Source organism: Podarcis gaigeae (genome assembly GCF_964106915.1).
Source record: "Podarcis gaigeae genome assembly, chromosome: 13".
Lineage (NCBI taxonomy): Eukaryota > Metazoa > Chordata > Lepidosauria > Squamata > Lacertidae > Podarcis > Podarcis gaigeae.
The window spans coordinates 38,104,844-38,130,546 of NC_139689.1; the positions used below are offsets into that span (position 1 = coordinate 38,104,844).

Sequence of the window (25,703 nt, forward strand, 5' to 3'; positions counted from 1 at the left end):
ATTATTGCTGGGAACAGCAAATGGGGAGAGTGCTGTTGCGCTGCGGTCCTGATTGCAACCTTCCCACCGCCATCTGTTTAGCCACTGCATTGTGGCTGCAGGACTGGGCGGTCCACTGGTCTGATCTAGCAAAGCTCTTCCTATCTCTAGAAGCACAGACCAGGGAAATAATCAGCCGCTTAAGGCACAGTGGTTTGGTCTCCTCTTAGTACTTCCAAACATACATACCAATACCAGGAAGACTGGAGGTTTGTTGGTTCATTATTTTTGTGAAGAAACGGAAGCAAGCTTGTGTACTATATTGCCCCCATCTCTTCCTTGAATTTCCAGTGATCTTGTGATACTGAGCGTGTTTGTGGCCCTGCCGTTACGCTGCTCCAACGTATAACATGCGTGTGCAGGGATTTCTAAATGGTGAGAGTCTGCCACCGCTATATCATTTGAACCAGCGGTTCTCAACCTGTGGGTCCCCAGATGTTGTTGGACTACAACTCCCATCACCCCTGAGCTCTGGCCTTGCTAGCTAGGGGTGATGGGAGTTGTAGTTCAACAACATCCGGGGACCCACAGGTGAGAAAGGCTGATGAATGGTCTTGGAGCCCTTCCACCAATGTGCTGTGCCCAGCCTCCTGCCCGCACTTATCCCAGGTTCGGCATCCTTGCTCCTGGCTCGGCTTTCATTCCCCCACCCTTGTGTGTCTCTGAAGCCGGCACCTGGAACATCTGGCACAGCTAGCAGGGTGCCTGTCGGGTGTCTCCAGGGGCTTGAGTGCTGAGAGGTGCCTTGACACATCCTCCATGAGCGACTTCACTTGCCACAGGCCATCCAGGTCAGCGCGGAGCTGGGTGAGAGACACAGACGTCCGCTTGGCCCTGGAAGAGGAAGATAGGGGGAAACCGGTGATATTTTAGGGAGCAGGCTAGCAGGCGGGGCCCATGACTTACATCATAGGAGCCTACACAACACAAAACACTGTTGCTGCTGTATGTAGGTTTTATTTTATTTGTTTTTTATCTTATATTTTGGGACGCGGGTGGCGCTGTGGGTTAAACCACAGAGCCTAGGACTTGACGATCAGAAGGTCGGCGGTTCGAATCCCCGTGAGCTCCCGTTGCTCGGTCCCTGCTCCTGCCAACCTAGCAGTTCGAAAGCACGTCAAAGTGCAAGTAGATAAATAGGGAAGGTAAATGGCGTTTCCGTGCACTGCTCTGGTTCGCCAGAAGCGGCTTAGTCATGCTGGCCACATGACCTGGAAGCTGTACGCCGGCTCCCTCGGCCGATAAAACGAGATGAGCGCCGCAACCCCAGAGTTGACCATGACTGGACCTAATGGTCAGGGGTCCCTTTACCTTTACCTTATATTTTGGAAATGTATGTCCAGTTTTTCCCCTTTAATTTTTTCTGGGGCCCCCAAGAGAGTGGGGCCCTAAGCTATAGCTTGTTTAGCTTATACGTAAATCCGGCACTGACTGTACTCCCTTGTGGACCAGCATCCAGGAATCACATCCCCGTGGTGAGGAAGGGCCAGAGACCCTAGCCCAGAGGTCAGCAACCTTTTTCAGCCCTGGGCTGGTCCAACGTCCCTCAGACCATGTGGTGGGCCGGATTATATTTTTGGGGGGAAAATGAACGAATTCCTGTACCCCACAAATAACTCAGAGATGCATTTTAAATAAGAGGACACATTCTACTCATGTAAAAACACCAGGCAGGCCCCACAAATAACCCAGAGATGCATTTTAAATAACAGGACACATTCTACTCATGTAAAAACATGCTGATTCCCAGACCATTCGCGGCCTAGATTGAGAAGGCGATTGGCCTGGATCCGGCTCCCAGGCCTTAGGCTGCCTACCCCTGCCCTAGTGGGCGGAGTAATGGTTGCCTTGGTACATGAGGCAACATTCCAGCCACACAAACAGCATGAAGGCGGCTACGTGCTCATTCCCGTCTCCATTTGGGCATTACCAACAACGCAAAGGCACTTCTTAGCTGGCCAGAGGGCAACGACCACCCAAATATTACTTGCTAAAAATTGGAAAACACAAGAACTACCAACAGTGGAAGATTGGCAGATGAAGATGATGGACTTTTTGGAGCTAGCTGACCTGACTGGAAGAATCTGCGACCAGAAAGAAGAGGAGTTTCAAGAGGACTGGAGGAAATTTAAGGACTATGGTCTGGTGCGTCTTATAGAGCGAAAAATACGGTATTTGAATAAATATTGTAATATAAAAAATTAGAAATTACTTGAAAGAAACAGATAGGCCTAGGATTAAACTAAGTTTTAAATAAATGGGATTTAGAATATTAAGAAATGTGAATAAGATGGACTATAATTGGGAATTGTTTTAGTTCAATAATGATATTGGAAAGCTGTTACTTTCAACTACAAGGAAACTAAGAAGGGAGGGACTAGAGGAAGTCAACCAAGATGTTTAAAAGGTTGGATTTGTAAAGAATTAAGTTTGTTGGTTATTGTTTATCTGTTTATTGTTACTCTCCCCCCCCCCCATTCATTGATGTATTTTTTTCTTTTCTTTTTTCTGCTTTTGTGTGTTATTCTGCTTTGTGGCTTTTGCTATTATTGTGGAAAATCTAATAATTTTTTTAAAACAAACAAAGGACTTGGGAAGTCTAGCGAGGAGTGGGGCCCAAGGAGAGTGGGATCCTAGCCCAGGGAGAGTCGTGAGGGCCAGAGAGAGAACCTCGGAGGGCCACCTTTTGTCCTGTGGGCCAGAGGTCCTTTGAGAAAGGGGGCCTTGATTTGGCTCGGGAACGACACGTACGTGGCAGAGACCTCATCCAGCTCCTCCCGCAGCATCCTGAGCGCCTGGCCGTGTTCCAGGTGCGTCCTCTCCCACTGGGGAAGCACCCCCTCCAAGCGTACTCCCAGCTGGGCCAGCAACCGCAGCACCTCCTTTTGGGTCAGCCCATCCCGCTGAGACCTCCCGGATAGCTCCAGCACACATTTCCTAAAACGTGGGAAGCGAGAAGAAAAAAAGATAGCCGTGTTGAGAGGCAGGGAGGGCTCTATCAAACAAGGCGCCCCCTTCCCCACTCCTGCTCGATACCTGATCTCTTCCACGCATGCCAAGGTGGCGGCTGTGTTTAGCTTTCCGTCGGCGCCCCCCTCGTCCCCTGGTCCTGCTCGTGGCTGGCCGCTCTCCAGCGCTCCTCGCAGGCTGTTGATGGACGCCAGGATGGCGGCAGTGGCCCGCTGCAGGTCACCCTCCTCCAGGCTGGGGGCTCTCAGGGGCGAGGCTGCTGCGCCGCCCACCAAGTCGAGGAGCTGCTTGGAGACCCCGGACGCCATCCGCTGCTCCAGCTCCTGCCACTCTCGCTCCTGCCGACCCAGGTCCTCTGCTTGCACCTGCCGCTGCAAGAAACGCAGCTTCTCCTAAATGGAGGCCGCGTTTGGGGAACAGGGGGGGAAATGACGCTTGTTTGTTGCTTGGCTCATTTATTCATTTGTTAAAAATTCGACCTTTTCCTGTTAGGCAAAGATCATAAGATGACCCGGACGGTCGCCAGATTCTGTGTACAGAACTGTAGGCGCAAACCATCCCCAAACCCAAACTAGTTCGTTAAGAAAATCCCCAAACTTGGTTCCATGGGTGACTCTGGGTCATCTCTCTCCGGTAGCTTATCTTAAAGTTCAAGTGTCTATAGGCATATCACATTTATAAATTTTACATTTATTGTTGCACATTGTTTTAAATGTTTGTTTCCCTTCTGGGATTGTGCCCCCAAGTGTGCTCTATAAGCTGGTCTCTGACCGTAATAAATTATCTATCTATCTATTCATTTGTTAGTTTGCAAGGAAATAAAATTCATGTGTAATATGGTTGCAATACGTCCAGAATTTTCTGGACGTAGCCAGTATTCGGCCCTCTTAAGCGGAGTCTGGGCTGAAATCGCTGGAATGTCTGGGATTTTTTTTTTGGCAAAAAAATGCTCAACCACTTTGGGCAAAAAAAACCCTGCAACAACTTTGGCTAAAAAACAAACACACACACACTCAATAACTTTTGTGTCCAGATTTTCACTTTTGAAATATGGCAACCCTAATGTATAATAATAATAATAATAATAAATTTATATACTGCCCTTTAGCAAAAGATCCCAAGAGGGTGTACAACATTAAAAACACATCACAGAACGTCAGTGATAAAAGCATAATAAAAAGCATATTGACAGACAGCCTAATCAAAAAATAGTTATCCTCCCCCACCCCCACCCCCACACTTTCACAGGCCATAGATTATTTATTAGCCATAGGTCTGGGTAAAGAGGAATGTTTTTGCCTAGTACCTAAAGACATGAAATGATGGCGTCAGCCAAGCCTCTTTGGGGAGAGCATTCCAGTCGAGGAGCCACCCCAAAAACAGCTGTTCTCTTGTTGCCACCCTCCGAACCTCTCTGGGATGGGGGACATAGAAAACGGCCTCTATGAGCCTCCTTGTATTTTTTTTTCTTAATAAAAATGACCTGATCTTACAGGTTGGCCCTGTGACACACATATAGGCAATTCTTATGAGCCTGGCATGCAAAATGTAGCCTGGTCCTCAGTTTATTCTAGGACCTCCTGGCATCCCCCTCACCTCCAGCAGCACCGAGTTCTTCTTGAGCACATTGGTCTTGATTTCAGCATCCTCTACTGATTTTGAGACCTTCCGGCAGCTCTCCTAGGGGAAAAGATCGCAAGAGATTCAAACACTAGCCCACTAACAGGAAAGGGAACAGAGTGAGCTAACATGGTTCTTCATTGAGTGCGGAGAATAAGGTTCGACTAAATGTTCCTTTGGGGTCGCCTCCAAGCCTGTGACCTTATAGCTGTAAGATGCAATGCCTGCAGAAAAGGGGACTGCTGAAATGTTCACACCGGTTTCTCTGTTGAAGAAACGGTCCTTGTCAGTCAGGTCTGCTTAGTATCTGCTTTGTCACGTAAGTTGGGGCAACAGCGTCAGAAAAAGAGTAGCTGGAGACACTTTGGAAAGGTGAGCTGAAAGGAGCATGGATTTCTCTCTCTTGCCCCTCACCAGCTGGAGATTATGGACTCAGCTACATTAGTAAAGAAACAATGATTTGAATGTACTATAAATATGCAACACCAGAGGGCACCAGAGAGCAGGAAAATTTTTATATACGATTTTCCATAGGGTTTTTTCCGCCTTTTGTTATAATGATCTAATCCAGGGGTAAAGGTAAAGGGACCGCTGACCATTAGATCCAGTCGTGGCCAATTCTGGGGTTGCGGCGCTCATCTCTCTTTATTAGCCGAGGGAGCCGGCGTACAGCTTCCGGGTCATGTGACCAGCATGACTGAGCTGCTTCTGGCGAACCAGAGCAGCACCGTTTACCTTCCCGCCGGAACAGTACCTATTTATCTACTTGCACTTTGACGTACTTTCGAACTGCTAGGTTCGCAGGAGCAGGGACCGAGCAACGAGAGCTCACCCTGTCGCGGGGATTCGAACCGCTGACCTTCTGATTGGTAAGTCCTAGGTTCTGTGGTTTAACCCACAAACCCACAGCGCCACCCGCGTCCCTTTAATTCAGGGGTAGTCAACCTTTTTATACCTACCACTCACTAACGCATCTTTCTTGGTAAAATTTCCTTGCCGCCCACCAGTGCTCGATGGAAGGAGGATTCAGCTTGTGCTGTAGAACCCCCTACCGCCCACCTAGAATCCTGAAACACCCACTAGTGGGCAGTAGGGACCTGGTTGACAGCCCCTGATCTACCGGTAATTTCTGACTTATTTACAGTGGTACCTCAGGTTACAAACACTTTGGGTTACAGACTCTGCTAACCTGGAAGTAGTACCTTGGGTTAAGAACTTTGCCCCAGGATAAGAACAGAAATTGCGGGTGGGCGGTGCGGTGTCAGCGGGAGGCCCCTTTAGCTAAAGTGGTACCTCAGGTTAAGAACAGTTTCAGGTTAACAACGGACCTCTGGAACGAATTAACCTGAAGCATCTGTAACCCGAGGTACCACTGTATAGTCAAAACACATTGGGTTCAATGGTGGATGGGACTGCGGAAGTATCTTTTCCCAGGCACCCACCACTTTCCGCCCCCCTTTTTATTTTATTTTATTTTATTTATTTGCCAAGCTGAATGCGTGCAAGCTAAGTGTGTATAAATTGTGGGCTTACTGTACATCAATACTGTGTATATTAAGAAAATGGAATCAACTAATTTGTAAATCGTATATACTAATAATTACAAAATCTATGCATTTTATCTAGCTAAGTCTGCATTAAAAAAACCTGGCACATTATACAAAGAGAACAATAATTCAATCACTCAATCTGTGTACCATTTATCCAGAACGACTGGTCTGGATGACACAGACAATCAAATCAACTGCCTTCAAGCCAGCTATCTGAGGGAAGATTTGTGAGGCAGGAGCTACCCTGTTCTCCTGGCCTGGACAATGTCACCTCCTTTGTTGCCGGAGAGGAACTGGTCTTCATCAAGAGCCGGAAAGCCAGAATGCCACTGACATCATCAACAAGTTGCTGCTCTTCTGCATAGAAGGAACTATATCTCTGACTCTAGCGTCCACAAACTCTGGCGATTGAGAGTAAACGGAGGCAGGCATAGCAAATCCTCTTCTTCCCTGCTGAGTTTTGCAAGGGCAACATTCAGACTAAGGAGGAAGAAGCTGAAAGGAAGTGCCATTTCTTAAACTGGTTGTAAGTAAGTAAGCAGGCAGTGCATGGGCTGCCTGAAGCAGTGTTAGAAACTCAGGTATACAGTGGTACCTTGGTTCTCAAACTTAATCCGTTCCGGAAGTCCATTCCAAAACCAAAGCGTTCCAAAACCAAAGCATGCTTTCCCATAGAAAGTACAGTGGTACCTCGGGTTACATAAGCTTCAGGTTACACACTCCGCTAACCCAGAAATAGTGCTTCAGGTTAAGAACTTTGCTTCAGGATGAGAACAGAAATCGTGCTCCAGCGGCGCAGCGGCAGCAGGAGGCCCCATTAGCTAAAGTGGTGCTTCAGGTTAAGAACAGTTTCAGGTTAAGAAGAGACCTCCAGAATGAATTAAGTACTTAATCCGAGGTACCACTGTAATGCAAAATGGATTAATCGGTTCCAGACTTTTAAAAACAACCCCTAAAACAGCAATTTAACATGGATTTTACTATCTAACGACGAGACCAGTAGCTGAACTGGGCCGCAAAAAAAGAGCCGCAAAAACAAAAACGCAAAATAAATAGCAAAAACAGACAAACCTCAGTGTAACACTCAAAACGGAAGTGTGGCACTCAAAACAGAAGCATAACACTCAAAATGGAGCACGTTTGGCTTCCGAAAAAAGTTCGCAAACTGGAACACTTACTTCCTGCTTTGCACTGTTTGGGTTCCAAGTTGTCTGAGCACCAAGGCGTTTGAGAACCAAGGTACCACTGTATAAGCTAGGGGCCAGATGGCTCCTTAAACCAGGGTTAAAGTAGCCAAAATGGAATGTCTAGTTGCCATTTTGGGGCCAGATGGCTGAAAAGTCATATTTCTCACAATACGACTTTTCGGTTCCTGAAATTCATTCTGACTGTGCAGTTAAAATATAATGGATAGAATTTTACAGGATGTATGTATGAAAACCGTCAATATCCAAGGATGCCCAGGAAAACACCTCCAAATGGTGGAGATTTCAGGCACCATCCTGGTGCCTGGGCATTTTCACTTGGTCGCAAGTGGCTAATAAAAAAAAAAGGTAAAGGACCCCTGACTGTTAAGTCCAGTCGCCAACGACTCTGGGGTTGCGGTACTCATCTCACTTTACTGGCCAAGGGAGCCAATGTTTGTCCACAGACAGTTTTTCTGGGTCATGTGGCCAGCATGATTAAGCCGCTTCTGGAGAACCAGAGCAGCGCACGGAAACACCGTTTACCTTCCCGCCAGAGTGGTACCTATTTATCTACTTGCACTTTGACGTGCTTTCGAACTGCTAGGTGAGCAGAAGCTGGGACCGAGCAACAGGAGCTCACCCCGTCGTGGGGACCTTCCGATCGGCAAGCCCTAGGCTCAGTGGTTTAGACCACAGCGCCACTCGCGTCCCCATGTGGCTAATAGCCAGGTGCAAAATTGCCTGGCACCTGGTGAATTTTAAACGCTGGCCTGAGGCTACCTGAGGTTTGTTTATGTTATTGATTTCATAAAATTTATATACCGCTTGATTGTAGGGGAGGGGACTCAAAGCAGTATACAAAAAAATAGGAAACAACGAATGTGGCACTAAAAATAAATAAATTACAACCATAATTTAAAACATACAGAATGTTAAAGCCACAATAAAGTAGACCAAAACAAATGAATACTCATACAAACTTTTTGAAACATCTGAGTAGGCTTGTCTAAACAAGAATGTATTCAGCAAACACCAAAAACAATACAGTGAAGGTGCCTGTCTGATAGCAATATGCAGGCAGTTCCGAAGTGTAGGTCCTGCCAGCTAAGCTGAATGACCAAATTTTATAGATGCAGTGTGGATATTATGTGGCACCTGCAAAAGGGTACATATGAGGCAATGGGCACTGCCCCATTTGCCCTCATGGACTAGCCTATAAGAGTTGTGACTTGTAAGAATCTGTGCCGGAGTTTGCTTTTCCCTCCTCCCTCCTCTTCGCTTTTCCTCAAGTGTCCTGTCTCTTTAGAATTTAGATTGTGAGCCTGAGGGCAGGAACTGCCCTGGCGCTGATTTTTATCACACCCACATTGAACATCCACACACAGACTGTTAAAAAACCTGGCCACACCCAATAATTCACTCAATATCACTCCATCTCCGTATGTTCTTATTTAGATTACTTCTAGAATAATACCAATTAAAATATAAGAAGTAGCACAGAGCACAATAAAGGGCAGTGAAATGGCATTATGATAACAAAGCGGAATACATTACGATATAATAAAACTGTGATTATTAACCATAATTATCCCACTAATTATTTTTTTTAATAGTTTGAATGAATGGTACCCATTAATATCTACTCCATATCTACACCTCATAAAGTATACAAATAATGCTATGTTAGTTTGTTTTGTTTTGTTAGCAGCATGTTGATTCCCCTGAAAATCTGCATTAAAAGAAGGGGATTTTTCCATTTGTCCTGGGCCTCTGGCAGTACTCCCGTTGCCATGGAAACAAACACAAACTGCCTTGACGCTCTCCCGCCAATTCATTCAGATGGATGTCATTCTGAAATCTAGCTAGTTGTGTAATCCTTGCCGATTTGGCAGAGCCAAAAGAATTAAGTCCATACGCGCGCACACACCCCATCTTCAACTTACAAGTCCCCACCAATTGGAATAAAACAGGAACACAACTTCCATATTTACATTCTTTCAGACCATCTTGCTAAATGCATGACAAAAGCAAAGAGCACATGGGCATAGCCAGTATTTTTGTTAGGGGGTGCAGGACTTTGGGGAGGGGGAAAAAACCAATGGGATTGGTCAATTAGTTCAGTATTTCTGTTGTTTTACTTGATGGGGCGGGGACAGCTGCCCCTTGGCTATGCCCATGAAAAAGCATCATTTTCCAGCTTCATTTGAAAATTCTAATGGAAGGCAAAATCGAAGCGCTCTAGCCGCCGTTTACTAATGCCTAACTTTATTTCCTTGTTAAGTAAACTATGGTCTTGCAAGGCGGGTTTTAATGAGAGGATGAAAGGGGAGGTCAGAATGGCTCTTGGGCACTTTACTCATTATTGATTATTGTAACTCGCTCTATGTGGGGCTGCCCTAGAGACTGACCCAGAAACTCCAGTGCAGAATGCCGCGGCGAGACTCCTTATAGGGTCACATTCACCTGGTGCTATAACAGTTGAACTGGCTCCCGGTGGAGTACAGGATCAGGTTTAAGGTGCTGGTTTTAACCTTTAAAGCCCTACACGGCCTAGGGCCCTCGTACCTACGGGACCGCCTCTCCTGGTATGTCCCACGGAGGACCTTACGGTCTTCAAATAAAAACATCTTGGAGATCCCAGGCCACAGAGAGGTTAGGCTGGCCTCAACCAGAGCCAGGGCTTTTTCGGCCGTGGCCCCGATCTGGTGGAACGCTCTGTCACAAGAGACTAGGGCCCTGCGGGACTTGACATCTTTCCGCAGGGCCTGCAAGACAGAGCTGCTCCACCAGGCCTTTGGCCAGGGCACAGTCTGACCTCCTCCCTCCTTCTGTAATCCTCATAGAACTCTAGCCCAATGGTTGCCATTGATAAACGTTCAAGGAATTGTAGCTTTAAAAGATTCGAAACGTCAAAGCACATTTCTATGCAAGACAAAGCTAACGTTTTGGGAGCACATATAAGATTGGTGAACTGTTAAGTTGTGGGTGAACATATCAAGACGACACAGCGATTCTTCAAACAGCTCTTGTTTATTCACTGACCCAGAACAGAACTGAACTGAAGGGTTCAGCCAGCCTGCTTATATAGAGCTCCAGTACAACGCAACAGTAAGAACATTCTGTAACTATCCAATCACTGAACGTCACTTTCAATTCCTTATTTGCATATGTGGACCTGAGTGAAAACTATCTACAGTATCCCCCTGCTGGCCCAGGGTGAGAACTTCAGTACATAACATGAACATCATTAGATCATAAGTACAGACGTGATAGAGGTTTGTAAAAATTAGGTGTGGTGTAGAAAAAATAGATGCAGACCTCTACAATTTGGGGACCTCCAATGAATCTGATCAGCAGTAGGTTCAAGACAGACTGCAGTGCATAATTATTATATGGAACTCACTGCCACAAGGTGTGGCAACAGGCACTAGCTTCAACAGCTTTAAAAGGGAAGTAGACAAATTCACAGCAAATTGGTAAGTCAGTGGCGTTGTTCAGAGGCAATGTATTCCCAAAATTCTGGCTGTTGTGGGGGCAACAGTAGGGAAGGACTGTTGCCTTCCATACCTGTTTGTGGACTTCCCAAAGGGGCATCTGGTTTGCAAAATGCTGGACTAGGCAGACCTTTGGTGTCTCTTTTCACGTTCTTTGTTCAGCCTTTCTTAGTAAAGATCTCTCTGCTTTTGAGCAGAAATGGTTGCTTGGGTTTGCCTGGCACAGCTGATTCCCACCCAACAACCCCGAACACGAGGTCCCTTCTGTTACAGGAATTCTAAGGTCTTAAATATAGAATAAATGTTGATAATTGCACAAGGTAAACGCATATAAATAAGTATATAAACTACATGTCTAAAATAGTGCAGGAGAGCAACCCAAAAGCCATCTTAGCTCTCCTAAAGACTCTCAATGTGTCCTCTGCCTCCTTAATTTCCCCTTGCCTGAGAACAGGTAGGCAGACAGCAATCCTGAAGGAATTCCTCTCCTATATCTATGAACCCCCTTTGTATATTAATTGTCATTGTTTGCCCAAATGCTCTGCATTGAGGGACGTCTGACGGGCATCCTTACCAAATGCTAATGTTTTGTGTAAACTGTGTCTGGAACTATGTAAAACCTGCTAAATCCTCACGGATCTCACACCTTGGCCTGCCCGAGCCACAGCAACCCCACAGACTGTCCTTCTCTGCCCAAAACCCTTAATCATAATTACAATTTAATCTGTTTTTATTTTGTTTGTTATTAGTATGAAAATTGGGAAATTCGTGGAAGGGAATCTTGGTCGACGTTAGAAAAAATGTTTTAAGAATAAGAATTGATGGATAAGTATTGATGTTTAAGTTTGGATAAGGTAGAATTGGACTTTAAAATGAATTAAATTAAATGAAAATAAGGTTAGCAAAAATAAATTGAGGAAAGGGATGAAGGAGAAAAAGTAAAATAATAATATGTTAAGATAAATTATTAAGATGAAGTTGAGAAATACTGTAAGTAATAAGGATTTGCTGAGCTAATAATTTGAATTGGAATACAAGAAGGGGAGTTGTGAGGAGGTCTGAGAAACAAGTCAAAAGAAATTAAGTAATTGAAATTTTATGTGTTTTTTTAACTGTTTTTAAGTTTTGTATTTTTGTATGTTTGTTATTTTTTGTTTATTTTTATTTTGTTCTATTGTGGAAAAAGCTAATAAATATTCATTTAAAAAAAAATGCAAACCCTTAAAAAGAGATGTTTCTTCTTGGTTCGGGGTCTCTCTCGCCTCCTTACCAGGAGGGGAGGGAACGCTGTTGCAACAGAAAAATAAAGATCTGCCTTGCCTTCACTGGATCCAGGGGCATAGGTGGGGGCGGTCTGCCCCGGGTGTCATCCCTGAGGGGGGGGGGTGACAAAATCCGCCCCCCCGGCAGATCGCCGTCGTGCCAATTGGCCCCCTGGGCCGATCGCCCCGCCCCCAGGTGCCTGTGCGCCACTCTGGGTGCCTGAGCAGCTAGCCCCGCCACTGACCGGATCCTGCCTCCATCCATTCACCTCTGACCAATCATGGAGCTCAGCCCCTTGGGGAGTTGGGCAGCAAAGCCAACCACCCCTATATTTTCTAGATCACTTCCAACTCTCCAAGTCTACGATGGAGCCGGCTAACACATCCCTCACCTTGAGGTGGGTGCAGTACTCTTCCAGGTCCTCAGCCTCCTGCCTACGCCGCTCCAGGTTTTCGCACAGCACTGTGCACTCACTCTGCACACAGAGCAGAAGGGGAACGGCTGAGAAGGCGGAGAGGGTGTTCTTGACGTGCAATAGGTGGCCTTGTCCCTGCAAAGAAGCAGCCCCCACCTCTCCCCCTTTCCAGCAGCTTTGTGACCAAATAATAATAATAATAATAATAATAATAATAATAATAATAATTTATTATTTATACCCCACCCATCTGGCTGAGTTTCCCCAGCCACTCTGGGCGGCTTCCAATCGAGTGTTAAAAACAATACAGCCTTAAATATTAAAAACTTCCCTAAATCACTCCAGCACAGCGTTTCTCAAGCGATGGCAGGCCGCAGCGCCACCACGCACCCAGTTGCCTCCTTGCTCGCCCACCCTGCCCGCTGGCCATGTAGTTTGGACCAACGCTAGATTTGCTGCTTGCTAAAATAAGCTCCTTGAATACCAATTAAAGAGGTTCAGGAGACTGAGAAGTTACGGGAGAGGCGGATTTCAGGGCGCCGAAGCAAGAGGCGTGGGGAGAGTACCAAATGTTGGCGTTGATGAAATTTAAAAGCCCCACATCTGCCACTGTGGGGCGGAGGAGAGATTAAAATGGGAGGGTCTTGCTCCTCTGAGGGGAAAGGACCAGAGGAAATGTTGAAGGAAATTAGAAAGGCAGAGAGAAGGTTGGTATTTTTCAGTAACAGCAACAGCCGGGGAAATAAACGAACAGAATAAAAGAAGGATGAGGTGAAACATAAAAGGGGCAGGGAGGAGGAATGAACCTTCGGTTTGCAAAGGTACAAATCAAATGTGAAAAGGGAAGGGGGAACAGAAATAACAATAGATGAGTAAAATTACTTGGGTGAGGCATGGTGGGTGGGGAGGGAAAACATAAAATGAATTGCCTGCCCCACATAGAGCCTCTGGGTCAGCAAATTCTGCCTAAAATGGGGAGGCTAAGACATGTTACTTCTAGAGCCAAGGCCTGTACTTTGTTTGAGGAAAGCTGAACTGTGGAGCTCCTTGCCACAAGGAAATTGCTTGGGGGCGGGGGGGACGACATTTCCGAAGAATTACGTATTTTTTGCTCTATAAGACGCACCAGACCATAAGACATACCTAGTTTTTGGAGGAGGAAAACAAGAAAAAAAATATCCTGAATCCCAGAAGCCAGAACAACAAGAGGGATCACTGCGCAGCGAAAGCAGCAATCCCTCTTGCTGTTCTGACTTCTGGGATAGCTGCACAGCCTGCGTTCGCTCCATAAGACGCACACACATTTCCCCTTACTTTTTAGGAGGGGAAAAAGTGAGTCTTATAGAGCAAAAAATATGGTAGGTATCAATAGAAAATGATATCAGTGGTTGCCAGCTGCTTATTCCATATGTCATCCTTAACTGCTACCATTTTGTGACTGGTTCTGCCCTTGCACTTCAGTTTTGTGCCTCAGTTATTTTTTAGCTCTCTCAAGTGGGCTGCAAGGGAAGACATTTTGATAAACCCCTGTTCCATCTTCCCTTTATATAGAAGCTCTACTGGTGACAGAAGAGCTTGCTATTTTTTGTGTATTCTTTCAGGCTAAACAATACAGAACTACCATGTGTCCCCCACCCCCACATGAAACAGGCAAACACAAGACACATAAATTCATAAAACAGTTGAAATTCAATCATGTTCTTATCAAAAACCCCAAATTAGAATCCACACCTTTTTCCAATTTTTTTTTCACCACTGATTCCTGTGACAGAATTCTTAAAGATACAGAACCCCCAAGTTTGGATGTCAGGGAAGCAATTTTGATTTTTAGAAGGCATCTTAAGGCCTATGATACTTGAAGAATCCTGGGCATCACAACCCCCCTTCAACACACATACCGTATTTTTCGCCCCATAGGACGCACTTTTCCCCTCCAAAAATGAAGGGGAAATGTGTGTGCGTCCTATGGGGTGAATGCAGGCTTCAGGAAGCTATCCGCAAGCCTTGGGATCTCCGCGGGAGTTCCCATCGGGCTCCCAAGGCTTGTGGATAGCAGCCTGCATCCCGAAGCCTGGGGCGCGCTGCACAGCGCACCCCGGGCTTCGTGCAGATATCGGGCAGCCCCACAAGCTCGGGGGACAGCGGGGAGGCGGAGCGCCGCCATCCCGCTATTCCCCGACCTGGTTTGGAGGCTGGCACTGGGAGAACCGGGCTTCTCCCCAGGGCCAGCCCCACAAGCTTGGGAGACAGATATCCACAAGCCTGGGGAGACTGGTGCAACTTCCCGCCGGGCTCCCTATGCTTGCGGATAACAGCCTGTTCTGGGGGCTGGGGTCGGGGGAAGGTTGGGCATCCCCCGCCCCAGCCCCGCGCCTGGGGTGGAAATAATTTTCCCCCTTTATTCCCCCCCCAAAAAAACTAGGTGCGTCCTACGGGCCGGTGCACCCTATGGGGCGAAAAATACGGTACATTTCTGGTTCACACATAAAGTTAAGCTATGGTTAATGTTAACCATAGTTCAAAAACCATAGTTAAATCTGAGGTGACTGACAGCCGTTCAGTTAAACCTTGGTTTATTACATCCTTTCCCTATTAATGGAGACAAAAGCCAAGTCTTCACATGCAATTTTGGGCCACTGACAGCCCCTTAACCATAGCTAAGGAGAATATCTGAGTTTATGCACAATGCTAAACTATGGTTAATATGAATTAAAGTTTATAAACAAGTCCTGGTTAACAAGATACCTTTAACCATGGTTAATAAACTGGGGTGGGTTCACACACAACACTAAGCCATGGTTGATAAACCACAGCTTTACAAACCATGGTTTAGTATTACGTGCAAATCAGGCTGCTATCACAAGAGGGTGGCGCATCAAGTCAACAGCTTAGAAATGCCTCTGATGTGAAAAGGATGAAGGCACTGAGGTGGATATAGGAGCCTAGCTCACTGGTTCTTAAACTGTGGTCCTGGTGTATCTTTAGCCAACAAAAACAGTAAAGGGAAAGGCTGAAGAGCCAAAGTACATTAAAAAAAATACACCGTAGGCCGAAGGGGCAAGTCACTTTAAACATAAAAATGAAAAACAGCTTGACTCTTCAGCAGTAAAAGCAGCTGAAGTGTAAAGTTCACTGGAAACCCCAGTGGCGGGCTGTTCTCCTTGGGTGTGCATAGAGTTTTGTTGGACTGTAACTGAGGTGCCAACTTGCGCCCAATATTGAGTGGGCTGGGTTGTGCGTGTTATGTCATGCAAGATATGACATTTTGGGAGGAGCCAGGGGACAGAGCCAAACACAGTGATGATGATGATGATGATGATGATGATGATGATTTATTATTTGTACCCCGCCCATCTGGCTGGGTTTCCTCAGCCACTCTGGGTGGCTTCCAACAAAGATTAAAAATACATTAAATATATGATGATGATGATGATGATGATGATTACAACCTGCTTTCCACAGTAGAAGGAGGAGCCAGCCAGCCACTGAAGCTGCACTCAGCTCTACACCTGGCCTCCTCTGCTCCCTGACAGTAGAGAACACTGAGAGGGGACCCCCCAAAAAATTATGGGGGGGGGATAAAAATGCTTGGCTCCCCGAACTGTGACCACATGTGTCAGGCACAGCAGCGGACAGTGAATTCAGAAGCCTTTTGGGCCCCCTCCCACAGGACAGAAGCTAACAAAATGCGGTCAGTACAGAAACTTGACACCCCATCATGGTCCTTCAGTCCCATCCTTACTACAAACAAACAAATCAGAGAGAGTCTCACAAAAACTCTCCAAAACTACTTCAAGGAGAATGATGTAGACAATATAACAACCCCCCTCCTGTGGGATGCAATGAAAGCGGTCACCAGAGGAGTTTGCATAAAAGAGAAAGCATTCCTTCATAAACAAACCTCCTCAAAACTTAGCAAAATAGAACAAGGAGCCCTTAAAAGAGCCAAGTTAAAGAACCAGTGATTTAGCGGTCCATGGCTGCATGAGGTGAACAGGGCAAGCTTGGGGTGGTGTTAGCTGGTGTGGCCTGTGGCGGAACTGGCGTCGGGAGGGGGACAATCTCCAGACCTGCAGGTTCTGAACATGGCGGTTGACCTTGAACGTCCTCTCCTTGAGGCTGGTGATGGAGTCCTTGGCTCGCAATAGGCCGCTATTGCTCACTACCTGCTGGGGGAGAGCGTAAGAAGGGGGTGGGTCAGGTGAATAGTCCAGCTTAACTCCTGACCTCTCCACACTTCCTGGGCATTTATTTCAACTCGAGGACTTTACAACGCCGGTGGGCGCCTGAAGGCAGATGCCACCGCCAACCACAGGGAGGCTGAATGCTCCCAAGGTGGCAAGGGCACAATTCATGCACAGTGATGAATTTCCTGGTGTCGCAATTAAATGGGAGAAAGCGAGGGGCAGTTATTCAGGGCGAAGCTGACTGGGTCAGTTCAAAAGGTTTGCAACCCCAAGTGACAGAAGCAAGAGACCCCAGGAAACGGCCCTTGCCAGAGAAGGAATCTAAGGTAGGGAGAGCAGTTGCCAGAGGGAATATTATCCTCACAGAATTTGCTAAATAACACTCGGACATTTAATTATATATTAAAGGCAAGGCTTTTAAAAACATGCTTAAGAGTAACCGTTGCAGAATCGGGGCGAGGGTGGCAGGGTTCTTGCTCAGAGCAAGGTAATTCAGAATCACACACACAAACACAGTCCCACATCTGAGAGAATACAGCACAGCCTGAATTTGCAAGTTTGGACTGACCACACCCCTAACATAGAGAGCCTGCTGGACTCCAACTCCCATCAGCCCCAGCCAGCATGGCCTGAGGTCAGGGAGGATGGGAGTGGTAGGCCAGCAATAGCCACACCTCTGACCTACCACTTCTCCATGTTCAACCCAGCCCCAAAGCCATCGGACACAAGAAGCACACATTTCCATCCAAAACAGAGTAGTCAACTTTTTTCTAACCCCATGCCACGAACAACGAGACATGCAGAAATTTGGAAAATGCAGTGTGGGGTGGTTTGTTTTTTGGAACAAAGATTTTTCAAAAAATTACAAAAAAACTACAGCTGCTACATTTTTACCTGTTAGTGAAGGCACAAGAGAAGAGCCACAACAACCTTTTTTCAAATATGTGCCCTGATTAGATTTACAAGGAATATATGACATCCCAAATAACACCATTGCACATATATGAATTAGTAACCACTGAAATTATGATTAAACTACATTTTATCAGTTGATACTAGATACGCTGTGGGTGGAACCACAAAGCCTAGGGCTTGATGATCAGAAGGTTGGCGGTTCGAATCCCCACGACGGGGTGAGCTCCCGTTGCTCGGTCCCTGCTCCCGCCAACCTAGCAGTTCGAAAGCACGTCAAAGAGCAAGTAGATAAATAGGTACCACTCCGGTGGGAAGGTAAACGGCATTTCCGTGCGCTGCTCTGGTTCGCCAGAAGCGGCTTAGTCATGCTGGCCACATGACCCGGAAGCTGTAGGCCAGCTCCCTCGGCCAATAAAGCGAGATGAGAGCCGCAACCCCAGAGTCAGCCACGACGGGACATAATGGTTAGGGGTCCCTTTACCTTTAAATCCGGCACTCTTCTTAACAATAAAGCAAATCCTTGGAATTGCTCATTTGGATTATTTCTAAGCAACATGTAAGACCAACCGAAATCCAAGAAAGGAGGCTTGCTGGTTTCCACAGGGATCCCAACCTCTGTGCACTTTGCCCTTGCCATTCCCCCTTATTCTTCCACAAAATGGAGAGCTGGGTGGAGTAGAGTGACTGTCCCAATATCTTCATTATGATTTGGCCACCCTAGGAAATGAAGGTGACATGCCAGTCCAAGCCCTTCCTTAGTTCTATGGGTATTCATGCACCATTAAGCCAGGCGTGGTTTTTACATTTTGCCTGAATTCAACCAATGTGTCTCAAGCATTCCAAAAGTGGTTATTCTATGCATATGGGGCATGTGTGTGAGTCTATTTTTTTTAATACCAGAGGACTGCATTGGCAGAGGGAGGCTACCCGTCTCATCTCCTGCCTTGCCTTACCGAGGGATGTGGGATAAATTCAATTCAGTTCGCAGTTAAAGGTGAACTTCCCTAATTCGAACTTTCTGAAACAATATGCAAACTGAAACAGCCATCCTTTGAAATAAACAGTTTTTCTAAATTTTGCAATGCAGGTCACAGGGACAAAAAATGCATATACGTATTAGGGTAAAGTGAACATTAAAATTATTATTATTATTTATTAACTTTCCTCCATAGATCTCAAGGTGGTTCACAATGCCTATACTGGTGAAAAATAGCGTACAAAAATGCACCGTATTGGGGGAAATTGCTTTGGAAAAAACCCACATGTAATATTAGGAGAAATTTGCACTAAAAATGCTGAAGAATTTTCGCAAGGACTTTTATTATTATTGCAAACTGTATGGAAATGTAGAGAACTCAATTTAAGGTGGAAAAATGGACAGATCTGTCTAGCCCTGCCTTTCCACACTGCCTTGCCTGAAAAGCACTTTGCTCCGAGTCCAGCTCTCCTACTTGAAATTAGCTAGGCAGAGAAGAAAACTGATTTTTTATATAAGTAAAAAAAACCACACAAAAACAATTGGCGCAATGCAATGAGGTAGTGGTAGAAGGACTCAGCTCCCTCAGCCCCCCACACTCATTTTTATGTAAGCTACCCATCTGCACCTTATGTGTGAATGCTTCAGATGCATGCAGAAATATGTGTGGCTGCTCCAACACCTCGGGTCTGGCCCAGAGACAAGAATCTCATCTTATCCTGGAGGTTCAGGGTCACCAATAGACTATTCTTCTTCTTCTTCTAAACCAAACTTCCGAGTTGCTTAAGCTCACTACTAACCAAACGCCAACCCTTACATAAAGGTACAGGAGTATTTCCCAAATGGCTGGAAGAAGACGCCTATGTTGACCCTTGGAGCTGAAATCTACAGCAGGCATGGACAAACTCTGGCCCTCCAGATAGTTGGGACTACAACTCCCATCATCCCTAGCTAACAGGACCAGTGGTCAGGGATGATGGGAATTGTAGTTCCGAACATCTGGAGGGCTGGAGTTTGCCTTTGCCTGATCTACAGCCTTTGAGTTATGTGACCCACAACAGCCCACACCCACAGGAGGGGAAACTCCACATTCTGCACCCGTTGCAGCCTCTGACCAAGGTGCATTGCAGAAACAGCACCACCCTGAGGTGGCGTCAGCGATGGGTTCTGCATCCGCCTGATGTTTGTTCAGAGTAGCTTCTGCTCAGGTTTAAAAACCTGGCCTTGCCTGGCAAGGGTGGCCCTGTGCCCTACTTTACAGAGGATGGCGTCCTCTGTTTGAAGGGCTGTGTGGTCCAAGTCTGGTTTAACAACAAAGAACATGGTGCTGATAATGTCAAGGTAGCAGGTGGGATCTCCTTATGGGACAGCCGCATATTCCTGCATCGCAGGGGGTTGGACTAGATGATCCTCAAGGTCCCTTCCAACTCTACAATTCTATGATTCTATAAAGGGAGAGCAATAGGGACCTCAAAGTTTCCCATCAACAGCCTGTGCTTGCCTAGCAGGATTGAGCAGCAACACAATCTCCCCCACAGCTTTTCCCACTACGGTGAGATGCATTGCATCTAAATTATGCCACTTATTTGTAAACCCACATCTAATGCATATAGACAACCTCATACAATTTTTTATGCCTGTCTGTGGGGTGCCCGGGGGGGTTGGTGACACACCTCCCCTTTTAGGGTGATGCATAAACAGCCCACCCTATGCCTGGTTGTTGCAACTGAACTTCAGCCCAAATTTTCAGGCAGTACCAACCCCGGTCCATTTGCAGCACTCTAGGGCAGTGGTTACCAGAGTAGGCTGCCCCGCCCGCTAGGGGGCAGTGAGATTACCAGGGAAAGGCAAGAGGGTGGCAGAGAGATGCAAACGACTATCAGACTTTGAAAAGCTGTCGATCAATTTCATTGAATGAATTAAACTAAACGGTTTTCACTGGGTTCTGAATAAGTGTGCAATTAAGTGTTTTTAATTTTATTCCTTAGCAGATTGTGCAAACCGTTATGCTTTGTATGGGGCACTAAGGGACGCAGGTGGCGCTGTGGGTTAAACCACAGAGCCTAAGACTTGACGATCAGAAGGTTGGCGGTTCGAATCCCCGCGATGGGGTGAGCTCCCGTTGCTGGGTCCTTGCTCCTGTCAGCCTAGCAGTTTGAAAGCACCTCAAAGTGCAAGTAGATAAATAGGTACCACTCTGGCGGGAAGGTAAACGGTGTTTCCCTGCTCTGGATCGCCAGAAGCGACTTAGTCATGCTGGCCACATGTCCCGGAAGCTGTACACCAGCTCCCTCGGCCAGTAAAGCGCTATGAGCGCCGCAACCCCACAGTCGGTCACGACTGGACCTAATGGTCAGGGGTCCCTTTACCTTTACGGGGCACTGGGGATGAGTTCAGGGAACCAAAGGGCGACTTCCCCAAAATGGTTTGGGAACCGCTTGCTCTGTGGTTTGTATGGTTTGGGAGCAACTTATCCAGGCTGGGCTATGGATCTGAAATGTATGACCAGGCCTGGAAAGGGCGAGAGTCTCTGTTTGGGAAGAGTGTGGTTTCCTTGGCCACCCTCACAACGGAACAATGCGTCTTTAGAACTGCTCTCCTTACCTGTTGGCTGGAGGTGTCGTCTTCATCCTCGGACCACGCTGACTTGATGGGGAGCAAAGGATCCCTTCTTTCGCCACCTGCTCCTCCCGGAGGACCCCCGTCATCTGTGGATTCATTCTCAGTGGTGGTGGAGTCATCGCGCTCCCCGTCCGTTAGGTTCAGGAGTGAAACGTTGGTGCAGGCGGAGGAACGCTTCAAGTTGAGGTTGGGGTTTTCATTGGTCACAGTGGGCTCAACCCTGAGGTGTGTGTGTGGGGAGAAAAAGGCAAACACATACATTAGCCAAGATGACACCCCATGGCGATCACTTTCAGATTTCAGAGAAGTAAAGTTTGGATTTGATATCCTGCTTTATCACTACTCAAAGCGGCTAACATTCTCCTTTCCCTTCCTCCCCCACAACAAACACTCTGTGAGGTGAGTGGGGCTGAAAGACTTCAGAGAAGTGTGACTGGCCCAAGGTCACCCAGCAGCTGCATATGGAAGAGCAGAGACGCGAACCCGGTTCACCAGATTATGAGTCTACCGCTCTTAACCACTACACCACGTTGGCTCTCAGAGAAGCACCTGTGTTCATCTGGTGCAGCAAAAAGGGACTCGCAGAACCTCGGAGGCTAACAGATTTATTGTGGCATCAGTTGTAAGGGGGGTCAGAGAGAAGGGGGTCATTTTCTAAGAGAAGGGTGCTCTTGGCCAGTCACAATTTGGTCTCTCAAGACTACAGTTTCCAAGTTCTAACTCCTTTTCTGAGCCAAATACCTAAAGAAAGAAAGCAGAAATCCTAGGTCTTGAGAGGAAGGCATCAGGTAGGTTAAAGGGGGTGGGCAGACACAAAACCAGGGTTCCTGGGTTCTCAGTGACAACAACTCTCTTGAGCACATCTTTGCCTGGCAGTTCAGTGCAGTTCAGCTAAAGATGTTCCTTTCTAAGCACCATACTTGCTTGAGGCGTGGGCTGGCTAAGAGCAAAGAGGACAGAGGAACAGGCTTGAGGTGGCTCAGCGAGAACTGAGGTGGCTAGAGCAAGGTTTTCTGGGACTGGGAAATCTCTGATTCCATGGGAAGGGCTCAGGGGGCACAGGGTACTGGAGCAGGGATGTCTGGGTCCCTGAGTTTTCAGAGAAGGGAAGATTTCTAGCATCTTATCTTTGCTGAAAGATCAGGAGTCAGACCACACTGATTCTGGTGTGGCACACTCATCCACCCAGCTTTCTAGAACTGTAGACAAAACTCCTTGCACAGGAATGTGGGAAAATGCCTTTAGGGCCTCTCTAGACTCTAGGTGGGTTCGGGTGGTCATTCTGCAACATGTCATCGATGCAATAAGAAGCACATTAGTGGAGGATTTGTACCAGGCTATTCACACACCCTTCCGCTTTTATTAGTTCTGCGAAGCTTCTGAAGTTTTATTGCATTATTGGTGTCTGGAAGGGAACGCTTGTGCTATAGCACGACAACCCCACCGTGCCGATACTTTGCGGTACGAAAAATGACAGGTTTTCAGCAGGATGTTGAAGCACATGCACTGATTGGGAACGAAGCAACATGGCCACCCTGAAACTTCTGCAGGCGCAAAGCGTGTTGAAAGGAAAACCGAACTGATACACGAGCACGAAGCGTCATGAGTCTATACAATAAAATGGATTTCTGGAGGGAACCTTTAGGCTGCTTCTCCATCTAGCCCAGGACTGTCTACACCAGGGGTGGGGGAAGCTCTGGCCCTCTAAATGATGCTGAATTACAACTCCTATCATCCCTGGCCACCGGCCACGCTTGCTTGGGCTGCTGGGAGTTGTAGTTTGGCCACATCTCGTGCAGGGTCGCCAGTGGAGAAGGGTCTTCCCCACTAACAACCTACTTAGAGATGCGTTCCACCACTGATCTCCAATCCCTCCCAACAGATTCCAGCATGTCCCGAGTAGTGCATTGAACTCCACCTCCACCCCTTCCCTTCCCAGGGCTCCCACCCATGGAAAGAGACGGCTTTCTTCTTTTTGGGGAAGCCCTTCAGGCTGCTCGACTTCCCCAGCTGCTCCTTGCTGCCCTGAGCCCGGCTCTCCGTCCCCGTCGATGTGTCTCCAGCTTCGTTGATTTCCTTGGACTGCCAGATGGTCTTCACCACAATGTTGGCCATTCCTGGGTTGGGTATGGATTATCTGGTTCAAGCGCGGATTTCCTTTCCTGTGCCACGACAGGGAACATCTACCGCCTCCAAGCCAACCGGCACTCCAGGGAGGGCGGGGGCCTCCCAGCTGCTCCCCATGACCTCACAACAGTTGCCGTGGCGCCCATGATCACATGACCCCACCTTCCTATCTTTGCCCTGCGCCGCCAACGTTCTGTGATGTCAGTGCTGTCGCCATGGGAAAGAAGAACCTGGTGCTCTCGATTAGTTTTTCGGACTTCAGCTCCCATCAGCCCCAACCTGCACAACCAATCATGAGGGGCGATGGGAGTGGTAGTCCAAAACATCTGGAGGGCACTAAGGCCCTATCTGCACTATACATTTAAAGCAGTATCATACCACTTTAAATATGCATGGCTTCCCCCAAAGAATTCTGGGAGCTGTAGTTTGTTAAGGGTGCTGTGAGTTGTTAGGAGACCCGCTGTTCCCCTTACAGAACTAAAATACCCCAGTTGCTTTAATAATCAATATTTTCCAGGGGCTCTCCTAACAACCCCCAAAACTTTTAACAAGCTACAGTTCCCAAGAACTGTTTCTCTGCTCTGGTTTGAGCTCCATCTTTTTCCCTTCTGAATTTTCAAGATCTCACTTTGTTTTTCGAGTGAAGGAGTTTGTGTTTCCTTCAGGCTGTACAAATAAATTTCTGTCGTTACATATTTGGCAGATTAATTTTTTTTTTTGTTGCCTCTTTGAAAGGTACAAGAGCAGAACAAAACTGCAGCTGCAGACAAGCCTTTCATTTGCTGATTTAGGATTTTTACTAAATTGCTTGGTGTCAGGATTTGTCTGCCTAATAGGCCGAACCAAAACACAGAGAAGAACCTACTTGCCGCTGCAATAGGAGTCATGGCATAGGCTGCCTCTGGAAACAAGCCTGCAGGAATTTTTTCCTGAAAGTTTATTATCTGTGAGGCAAGGAACGAGACTTCACATTGCAGCTGGGCAAAACGTTATGTGTGCAAACTAGAGAAGACAAGCAAGACGCATAAGTGTCAATGAGGCAGTTATAGTACAGTGAGTGGTACCTCGGGTTAAGTACTTAATTCATTCCGGAGGTCCGTTCTTAACCTGAAACTGTTCTTAACCTGAAGCGCCACTTTAGCTAATGGGGCCTCCTGCTGCTGCCGCACCGCCAGAGCACAATTTCTGTTCTCATCCTGAAGCAAAGTTCTTAACCTGAAGCACTATTTCTGGGTTAGCGGAGTCTGTAACCTGAAGCGTATGTAACCTGAGGTACCACTGTAATTAAAAACAGGATTAGATAAAACAATGGAGTCTAGGGCTGCGTATACACTATGCATTTAAAGCATATTTCCCCTCCACAAAATACCCTGGGAACCACAGTTTGTTAAGGGTACTGGGCTGAAGCTCTGTGAGTTGCTAGGATTCTTGTTTTTGAAGGGATGTGCTTTAAATGTGAAGTATTCACCCAGCCTAGTTCCCTCATCAGTCAGAACAGCAAGAAATGGAATCTGCGTTTTCAGAGTCTGATCACCAGATGATGGAGATGATGAACAACTTTTGGCAACCATCTGTCTTGGCATTAAGGTTCAGTTGGCAGAGATCCTCTGGTGACGCTGATAGCATCAGAATACATTTCTTTTGGCAGCTGAACAGGTGAATTCTGGATTGTCAAAACCAGTCACAGGTATTGTATTTATTTCTGAGATTTGTGCTCCATCTCCCTGTATCACATCTGCCTTCACTGCCACAGCTATTAAGCCTGCAGTAAGTAAATAGTGAATGACACAGTGCTTTGTGTCTCACACCCACACATGAGCTACATGTTGGAGGAGCCAGTTATTGTTATGCTCTTCCACGCCAACACAGAATCTGCTTTGCCAGGGACCACAGTTTCTGACTCACTAATATCAGTTGTGAGCTGCAGATACTACTCTGATTCACCTTGAATACTAAAACACAGATTAGCGTTACATGAAAGAGCCACTGCTCCCTCCCTGGCTTGGTTATAAGTTCAGGAACCAAAGGTTGTCATGTCGTCATAACATAACAAACTTTAAAACCAAAATTTCAACCCATAGTTTAAAAAGCTGGCTTGCTTCAACAGTTAAGATTCCCCAGGTTTTAGGGCTTGGATGCAACATTAAACTATGAGTCACCTAAAAAGCAAACTATGGAAATTTCTGATTTCCTCCTCAGCGCTACACCAGAGAAGGGAGCAGAGAAGCCAGAGGCTTGCTGCAGTGTGCCCTTGTAACACTAAACCATAGTTTAGCATTACTATATGTGCAAAACATCCCAGAGTCAGATTAGACAGACATTTGGTTTGATTCCACAT

At 46.7% G+C, this 25,703-nt stretch overlaps 2 protein-coding genes across 13 annotated transcripts in view; one reads left to right on the top strand and one right to left on the bottom strand.

The window, feature by feature from the left end:
- The window catches only part of CPT1C (carnitine palmitoyltransferase 1C), a 69,246-nt gene extending 64,032 nt beyond the window's left edge, over positions 1–5,214 (top strand). The window contains exon 17 of the mRNA XM_083709256.1: positions 5,201–5,214. The gene's annotated coding sequence lies outside the window, so the exon portion shown is untranslated. The remainder of the gene's footprint in view (positions 1–5,200) is intronic.
- Positions 1–23,507, bottom strand: part of TSKS (testis specific serine kinase substrate) — a 28,764-nt gene extending 5,257 nt beyond the window's left edge. For 2 of the 12 annotated variants that reach the window (XM_083709425.1, XM_083709436.1), the window contains exons 1-8: positions 23,157–23,506; positions 21,221–21,458; positions 16,609–16,707; positions 12,515–12,598; positions 4,606–4,689; positions 3,076–3,401; positions 2,791–2,976; positions 715–873 (exon numbers count right to left, since the gene is read on the bottom strand). In XM_083709425.1, coding sequence (XP_083565551.1) covers positions 715–873; positions 2,791–2,976; positions 3,076–3,401; positions 4,606–4,689; positions 12,515–12,598; positions 16,609–16,707; positions 21,221–21,458; positions 23,157–23,353 — 1,373 coding nt within the window. In that variant the 5' untranslated portion in view covers positions 23,354–23,506. Of the gene's footprint in view, positions 1–714; positions 874–2,790; positions 2,977–3,075; positions 3,402–4,605; positions 4,690–12,514; positions 12,599–16,608; positions 16,708–21,220; positions 21,459–23,156 lie in introns of all 12 variants that reach the window. The other 10 variants (XM_083709429.1, XM_083709431.1, XM_083709430.1 and 7 more) reach the window with 10 other exon arrangements.
- Between the last annotated feature and the right edge of the window lie 2,196 nt (positions 23,508–25,703).